Here is an 8,270-nt window from a genome sequence, read left to right as displayed (position 1 = left end):
CTAATAGAGAGCCAGTGCCTGCTCGCGCTGCACAACACGCTTCTTCTTCATACGCCGGTTCTGGAACCAGATTTTGACCTGCTGGTCGCTGAGGTTCAGCCTGTTGGACAATTCCTTCCGCTTCTGCCGGTTGATGAATTCATTGACCAGGAATTCGTTTTCCAGCTCCGCAATCTGCTGCTTTGTGTACGGTTTCCTCTTCTTGCGGGCCCTCCCCGGGGCTGCCCCCCACGGCAGGCCTGAAACAGAGCCCCAACTCATGTCAGCCCGCTCAAATTAATTTCCCGCCCCACAGAGGTTTGCCACTGCTGGCGATTCTCCTCCCACCTCCCATCCCTGCCCAAACTGGCTTGGGGAGCATGGGCACCGGTTACCGTCGGGCAGCGAAGATCGCAGGCAAGAGGCCACCCCGGCCACTTGCACTGCCATATTCAAGTTGAGCGGGCCTTTGGTGTCTTCCTTGAAGCTGGAGGTGCAGGGGGCCCCTTGGAGCAGGGTTGCGGAGCCTGGAACGGCCCGGCCCACACTCGCGTAGTCATATTTGGTGCCTTTGAGAACCGAGTGAGCCAAGCTAGACTCGGGGGCGAAAGGTGGCCTAGTTCGGCTGCGTTCTTCAGATCCGGTGGTAGCATCAGGAGTATAGAACTTGACCTGTTCTTCGGGTCCGTCCTTGGAGCTTGGAGACTGCAGGCCAAGAGGCCCAGAGCCGGTCAAGTAGGGTTGAGAGAAGCCTCCAAAGGCAGAGGCGGTGGCAGGCTGAGCAGGGGTGCACGAGGCAGGAGTAGCGGCCCAGGGCAGCGCACCGCGAGGGTACGAAATGGGGGGAAGCGCGGCCAACTGGCTGCCATTGGGCCGCAGGTTGGAAAAGTAGAAAGAGTCGGGTGACTGCAAATTCAGAATCGAGCCCACATAGCCAGCTCTGTAGAGACTGCGCTCACACATCTCCAACAAAGGGCCTCCGCTGTGCTCGCAACAGTATTTAGTTACAACCCGGAATAAGAGGACCGGCTCAGAGGATTGGACGAAACTTCGTCTGCAGGTTCTTCAAAGCCGGTCATTTCAGCACCGCCTACATCCCCCGACCCGTCCCCACCCCCCTTCAGGGTATTATGATAACACCCGCAAAGTTGGACGGCTAAGAAGTAGGCTCCCAGCAGAACCAAATCCTGTTGAGGAAAGGCGAAGTCCTTGAGAGTTTCCAGGCCTGCTTCAGAAGCCGGTGGCTGAGGGTACCTTTGTCCAAGTGTCTCTTGGGAGTTCTTCTGACCTGGGTTGGTCTTGCCACCTCATTTCCCTCCAGCTGCCTGTATCAACTTTAAGTTGCAATTCATACATTTTTCCAGTAAGGGTACCTCTGAGCTTGATTGCAGAAGGTCTGGCAGGGCCACGGACAGCCGCTGGATCTGAGCAGTGTGACTCCGAGGCCAACCCACCAATCCCTTTCGTAGAGGAGGCCTCTGCCCAAGACGCTTGGCAGCAAGGAGGCATTCACCGCATGAACCTGGAGTCCCAGGCCCACAGACAATACAAGAGGTTGATGAAACAATGGCGAAGGTGACACAAACTGCTCAAGTGTGGCACCTAAGGATCCCTCACTCCATTGCCAATGTTTGTTCCCAGGAGCTATGTTCGTAGTGTTGTTATCCAGCCCCTCCCCGCCCCTCAAAGTAATTCAGCAGTTCCAGGAGCCAATCTTGGGCAAAAGCTACATTCCTTTTTATCTCCTGGATTCACCCTGGGCACTACTCCTTATAAGCCAGAACTCCTAGATATCCCGGCAGCCAGCTAGCTAGCTTCCTTGTGCTGGTGCCCCCAGGCGCGCGGGAGGCTGCGGGTTCACTGGCTGGGCAGACAGGGAAGCAGGAAGAGTAGCTGCTCCTTGGATGCAGTAGTATGCTTAATCCCTGAGGCAGGCCCCTCTCGGAACTCCAGAGGGACTAAGAGTTTTGGTTCTCCCCCCCCCCCAGTCTGTGGGATGGACGCCCGCGCTAGCCTCCAGCAGGACCCACGGTCCCTGAGCCAAGCTGGAATTGGTTAGGCCCCCAGCTCTGGCAAAGAGACCACACAGGCGCCGCCGGAGGGCAAGGCTGACCACCTCGCTGAGACTTTATTGTGTGAGTTATGGCGACCAATTGGGAGGCTCTCAGGACGCAATCAGCCCCTTCCTCCGGCTCCGGGGCGCGCGGGGGTGGGGTGGGGGGCGGTAGGGTGGGGGCGGGGAAGTCTAGGACTCCAGGGGCACTACTAGAGTTTCCTCCATCTCAGGCACTGGAACAAGCTCTCCACTCTCTGTTCTTTCCTGGGAGGTGGGAAAAGGCATAAGTTTCACCTCCATTTTTTAGAGGCCCAGGAGAATCCGAGCCTTAGGTATCCTATAGTTTCCATTATTCTGAAGAATTCTCCTTTCTCTACTGGAGATCCCTAGTCCTGAAATTTCGGTTTTAGGATTCCCAGAGCCTTCAGCGCCTCTGCCCATGTATAGTGATTCCTGGGTAGTTACAGTTGTTAGAGTGCATCTTTAGACTTTTATACTCTGGCTGCCCTAGAGTTCTTTTCCTCTCAGATCTACATACATAAAAGGACTGTGTGGTAAAACAGGAAAAAAATAGGAACAACTAGACTCTCTCTCTCTCTCTCTCTCTCTCTCTCTCTCTCTCTCTCTCTCTCTCTCTGTGTGTGTGTGTGTGTGTGTGTGTGTGTGTCTGTCTGTCTGTCTGTCTGTCTCTCTTCTCCTCCTCCTTCTCTTTCTTCTTTTTCTCCTCTGGTAGACAAAAGTTCTTTTCGAGAAGTTGGAGACCCCAAGGGAAGGTGCAGGGAGGAAAGAAGGCTTGACTGGGAATACGGTAAAAAGGCATCTGACCAAAGCCCCGAATGACAAACTCTGCCAATGCCGCCTAATGCCCAGGAGATGGCGAGCGTGCTCCATGCCTGGAGAGGCGCTGCCGCACGGTCAAGATCAACAGTGAAGGGCGGTGGGGCGGGCTTGGGGTCGCCAGCGCTTGCGGTCATGGCCCGCTGCCAAGGCGCTAGGGACAGTCTCGGAGAGCCCGGATTGTAGCAGCTGACCCAGACAGCGGAGCCCAGGGACCCGACGGGAGTGAGCCTGTGGCCGCGTTTTTTGTTTGACCTTCAGCCTCTGCCCCAACGCCTTTTTCACCTCTTGAGTCACGAATCGTCTGCCGATCTTGGTCCCCACCCCAACTGCTAATAATATGCCAAGTTTCTGAGCAGCTCTCAGCCTCTTACTGAAGGAAAAGTCTTTCTCTAAACTGCCTTGGCCTTCCGGGCTCCCCACGGGCCTTGCTTCCAGGGCCTCAGCCACTTACCCCCTGCTCTCCGCCTCCTCCCGCAATCCCGAATATAAAAGGCACACATATAAATAACAAAGCCTTCATCTGTTCCTCATTTAGCCATCAATCCAAATACCACCAGAGAGCATTTGAGTGCAGTTTTAATCTTCAGCAAACCCTATTTCTCTTAGGCTCAGCGAAACTGACGTGCCACTGCAGATGAAAGGAAAACCTCGAGGCAATTCCCTCTGCCCAATATAGGAAACCTGAGAAATGGACCTGGGAGATGAAGTGTGGCCTGGGAGACTAGAACCTGCAAAAAAGAAACGAGGGGACAGGGTGGACGGTGGTTGAAAGAAAACTAAGGCCCGCTTTTTTGATGAAGCACATCTTGTGAGCAAAATAACGAAGATATTAGGTGATGCTTCCTGAAGTGTGACCTCCGGGATGATGTGGCCCCCTTTTTCAGGGGTTGTTCTTCACAGATTGAACTGTATTCTGTGTCTATACTTGTCTCTCTCTGCCAGTATCTCCCCCTCTATAAATGAAGTTGGCCCCTGCAATTCGCAGTAAAATGTGAAACAAGGCAAATTGGACCAGAGAAAACGAAAGTACATCCCAACTTTATGCCCCAGAGTTTCCCCCCATTGCCCTAAAAGAGCCACCCTACCACAAGAGTTCACATACTGTGGGAGCTTTTAGAAATCTGTTTAGCTAACTTGCTCATCAGGAAGATAGCTCATGCTAGATTGTAGTAGTAGCTAACAACAAGGAGCCCCGCGTTTTCGCGGCCATTGATGGCACAGAGAACTTAAAAAAAAAAAAAGACGTTCCTGATGCTTAAAACTTGTGTATAGTTTCTAGGGTATAGAATAGTGGTTTCAGTTGTCAATTGCTGCCTGCAGTATGGGTGTCTGAAATGTTTCTCTTTTGGTTGCCAAATATGGATATACGGCTTTCTCTCATTACTGGATCTTCTTGGTGAAGATATATTTATAACGGACCTGCTTCCAGGTCCCAAATGTCCTAGTGAGTTTGTCCTTACCCAAGTTCCCACATTCTCATTGATTAGAGAATAAACAAAAATTTGCTAAATAAGTTGATAATATTGAAAGAAATAAAATTTATTGATTTTTAATGAGTTGGTCTGATTAAAAAATGATCATTTTAGACATCACAAATAATATCCTCATTTTAAAAACATCACTATTTGTGTCAGAGGGAGGTGGGCAGAAATAGCACATGGAAGTTTCAGAGACCAGAGCTGATGTTGTTTCCTTCATCTACAGATGCTGAGGAGAGCAAAGCTTTATAATAAATAACAGTTTCTAGAGACTTTGCAACCTTGAAAACCATAATGTATGAAGACTCAGTGGAAACAGAGAGTTCTTTTTATTTATATCTCCCTAGGAGTAAAAAGTGATTTTTAAATGCTCGAAGCACTGCTCACACACATTGCATCTACAAAAATAATCTCAGTCGCATGAATATGCAACGTTTTGAAAGTAGCTTGCATCGCTTTCAGAAGTGTCTTTTTTCCTCTTGGTCCTTAGAGCTCCATATTTTAAAAACGTGTTTGATGTTTTGAAGCTCTGAGAGGCCCATTCGTTCAGACAATTAACTTCTTCATTAGGTTCAGGGTAGAAGTCCCCCCCCCCCCATGGCCACATTGGCTCCATCTCTTTCCAGTGACTGAGGATATGGTCTCAGCTCCAATTCCCACAGACCCAAGGAAAGGGGTAAATTTATGACATCTAGGAGTCACTCTGCCAATTGTAGGTATTTAAATAGCTGCATCTAGAGTTGAAGAAATGAAGGCATTCATGAGGACATACTGTTTCCAGATTAAAAGATTACAGCTACGAGGCATGCTACAAACACACAAAATAGAAAACGAGATTGCCAAATATAGGGAAGATTGTCTTCATTTCAATATTAATTAGGTAGCTGCTTCCAAAGCCATCTTGTGCCTTCAACCTCCAAGTTTCAGTCTCTCCCAGTGATCCTAAGTCATTGAGTACCTAGAGCTGTTTCCACTTGCTTTAGGGAAACTTCTGAGAGCTAATGATTCAGTTACACAATCACAGGGTATGAATGGCTGAAAACAATTCTGGCCTAATAGATTATGAGCATAGTCAGTACTGGAATTACATATAAAGTCCTGTTAAAAAATAATCTCTAAATCCAACAGGCACTTCTGAAATTCATTTTGGGGGACTATTGGAAAATACTTCAAGTTTTTTTTTTATACTGGCCTGGAGGGAAAAATAATGTTTAAAAAATTCTAAAAACAAACCTAGACAAGAACAAAACCAATAATAAGCAAGAAAGAAGGGGAATTACAAAGACAAATTGGGCATCAAAAAGTTTTAGAGCCAGATAAAAGTTGAGAGAAAAAAAGAAAAGTTTCACAATGCTTGCCATCCTAGGCAGGGAAGGGGGAAATTAAATACATTTTCAAGTCTTTCCAACGGTGTTTTTGGAGACAACTGAAAGCATTTAAACTGTCCTGGCCCATATCAGGAGACTGTATCTTTGAGCTTGGAGACGATTTTCTTGTCCTTCACTCTTCGATTCTGAAACCAAATGGTTACTTGTCTCTCGGATAGGTTCGTGGCAGCCGAGATCCGCCGCCTCTTGTCCTTGTTAATGAACTTGTTAATGGCATACTCGTTCTCCAGTTCTTTGAGCTGCAGTTTGGTGTAAGGTACCCTTTTCTTCCTTCCCCGTCGGTAGACACACATGTCCGGCTGATTTAAAGCCACGTCCCCTGGCACAAACAACAGCATGGGAAAATTAGATTGAGATACTTGGGGCACCCAAGTTTCGAACTGTGTAATGCGAATGTATCTGTGTATGCATCAGTACTAGACTGCGGTAGAGAATAAAGAAAACGAGATTGTTTATACTTTATTATTATTTACAGAGACATATTATTTACACATTATTAAAGAAAGACTATTTGCACTTCAAGACAAAAGCTAATTTGATGGATCATCACGGTTTTTCAAACCGGCATTTTAACAAGCCTGGGATTTTATGGTCTGCTTATTGGGGAAAGCTCATAAGGGCAGTTGCATACATCACACACACACACACACACACACACACACACACACACACAGATCTTTTACTCAAGCTCAAGCTTTAATTTCTGTTCCTGTGTTTGGGGAATTTATGGGCTCTACGAAGCTTTAGTAGTCATTGGAACCCCACTTGCTAAAGTGGGGGCCCAACTCTGACACCTTTTAGGAAAGAAGCCTCTTTAGTTAGGAGAGTGAGAAAGGGAGAGGGAGAGAGGGGAGGGAGGGAGAGAGAAGCAAAAGTAACTCAGATCTTGAACTTTAGTGGGTAAAAGCACCTTGCTGCGCGGGGAAGGAAACAAGTTTGCAGAGGCTGTTTTAATGGGGGAAGTTACAGATTACAGAAACTAGACAAACTTTTCTAGCGTGTTAAGCCTGGTCAGACAGGGAGCCTAAGTAACTACTCCCAAGTAGGGGCTCTTCTCCCCCCCCTCCCCGCGTGTTCTTCTCTTTTCTACAGTGCTCCTACCTGGGAAGGATGACTTCCAAAAATGGGACCCCTGTGGCTGGTCCTTGGCACAGTACACCTGGCTGTTCCACCCGTTGGCTAGCGTCCAGGACTGGTAGCCCTCCATGGAGATGTATGCCTCGTGCCGAGGCTCCCCGGATCCAAAAGTGGACACCATGTCGATATACCCAGGCACGTGCTGATAGGGACTTGTGTAGCCCTGGTAGAAGGACACCTCCTTGGCTCGCGCGGGCACCTCGTTGGTCGGTACGCTGCTACTCGCCAGGCCCGACACGTCCATGTACTTCTCCACCGGGAAACCTCCGAGAGAGGCATGCGGCGACGATTTGAGAGCGTTCTGCTGTAAGCCCACGCCGTGCGACATGCGGCAGCTGTAGTAGCCGTTGCCGAAGTGGTAGCCATAACCTAGCGCCGGAGCGCCCGGGGGTGCTGCAGCGGTCGCGGCGGCCGCTGGCGCGGGGCACTCTTTAGCCACCGGAGCCTCGGGGCGAGTGGCGATCACGGCCGAGGATGACGACGACGACGAGGAGCCTGTGCGCTCAGAGGTCCCCGGGTACGCGAAACTGGAGGCCGCTGCCGCCGCTGCAGCCGCTGCCGCCGCAGCCGCCGCCGCGCGTCCGGAATGTGTCCCCGCGAACACCGGCGCCGACAGGAAGCCGCGACACTGACCCGGCGCCGCCACAGACGACGAGGAGGAGGCCGGCGCCGCCCCAGCGGCCCCGCCGTCCGCCCGCAGCCCGTCCATGTCCCAAGTCCCCGAGCGACTCATGGCCCGGCCCGGCCCGGCCCAGGCCCCGGCCTCGGCCCTGCGCAGGACACCATGGCGCGCCGCGCCTCCTCCCTCCTCGCTGAGCTCCGCGCCGCGCTCGCTCCCGCCCTCTCCCTCCCGTCCTCTCTCCCTCTGCGAGCCTCCCGCCTCCTGCCCGCCCGCCCTCCAACAGGTTAGCTCATCGCGGGACGTTTATAAAAACGAAGTTCAGGTTGGGAGGGGGCCTGGGCCGGTCGGGGGGCCGCCTCCCGCCCCGAGGGCGCCGGCCGGGGACCGTGCCATTGGCTGCTCAGGGCCACGTGGGGGTGGGGGCGCGGGCGAGCCTGGCTCCCAGCCGGGGTCTGGCTGGATCCACCCACCGGGCCCCCACCTCTCCTCAGTCCTTTGGGAGGCCCACCTCCCATTCCCGCCCCCACCCCAGACCCAGGAGTTTGCTCGGCAGCCACCCCCTCGAATTGATTGCGCGACGGCCCATCTCAGGCCTGTCTGCAAGGCGGGCGCTGAGGCCTGCACCTCGTCTCTGCGACCGCTGTTTTTGCCACCTCTCTTCAGCTTCGAGCTGCACACCAAAATGATGAAGGACAGAGGTGGTCAGAGTGATGAAACAGAGCAATCCTGGGTTTTTTTTTTTGTTTGTTTGTTTTTAAAAACCTGCTGTT

At 51.5% G+C, this 8,270-nt stretch overlaps 2 protein-coding genes across 2 annotated transcripts; both read right to left on the bottom strand.

The window, feature by feature from the left end:
- On the bottom strand, positions 1–942 carry Hoxd12 (homeobox D12). The gene is made up of 2 exons (XM_005065142.2): positions 375–942; positions 1–239 (listed from the first exon to the last, which is right to left on the bottom strand). The coding sequence occupies exons 1-2, from the start codon at positions 940–942 to the stop codon at positions 1–3; spliced, it is 807 nt and encodes a 268-aa protein (XP_005065199.1).
- A 4,759-nt stretch (positions 943–5,701) lies between these two features.
- Positions 5,702–7,611, bottom strand: Hoxd13 (homeobox D13). The gene is made up of 2 exons (XM_005065143.3): positions 6,843–7,611; positions 5,702–6,060 (listed from the first exon to the last, which is right to left on the bottom strand). The coding sequence occupies exons 1-2, from the start codon at positions 7,609–7,611 to the stop codon at positions 5,810–5,812; spliced, it is 1,020 nt and encodes a 339-aa protein (XP_005065200.1). The 3' UTR covers positions 5,702–5,809.
- Positions 7,612–8,270: the final 659 nt, after the last annotated feature.

Source organism: Mesocricetus auratus, unplaced genomic scaffold, assembly GCF_017639785.1.
Source record: "Mesocricetus auratus isolate SY011 unplaced genomic scaffold, BCM_Maur_2.0 Super-Scaffold_100004, whole genome shotgun sequence".
In the NCBI taxonomy this organism is placed as follows: Eukaryota; Metazoa; Chordata; class Mammalia; order Rodentia; family Cricetidae; genus Mesocricetus; species Mesocricetus auratus.
The sequence above is the reverse complement of the archived record's forward strand: the minus strand, read 5'-3'. Positions and strand labels throughout refer to the sequence as shown.

Coding starts and splice junctions, on each gene's coding strand:
- Hoxd12 (XM_005065142.2), bottom strand. CDS start 942: ATGTGTGAGCGCAGTCTCTACAGAGCTGGCTATGTGGGCTCGATTCTG. Junction 240..374: donor GCGATCTTCGCTGCCCGACG/GTAACCGGTGCC, acceptor GCTCTGTTTCAG/GCCTGCCGTGGGGGGCAGCC.
- Hoxd13 (XM_005065143.3), bottom strand. CDS start 7,611: ATGAGTCGCTCGGGGACTTGGGACATGGACGGGCTGCGGGCGGACGGC. Junction 6,061..6,842: donor TTGGAAGTCATCCTTCCCAG/GTAGGAGCACTG, acceptor TGTTTGTGCCAG/GGGACGTGGCTTTAAATCAG.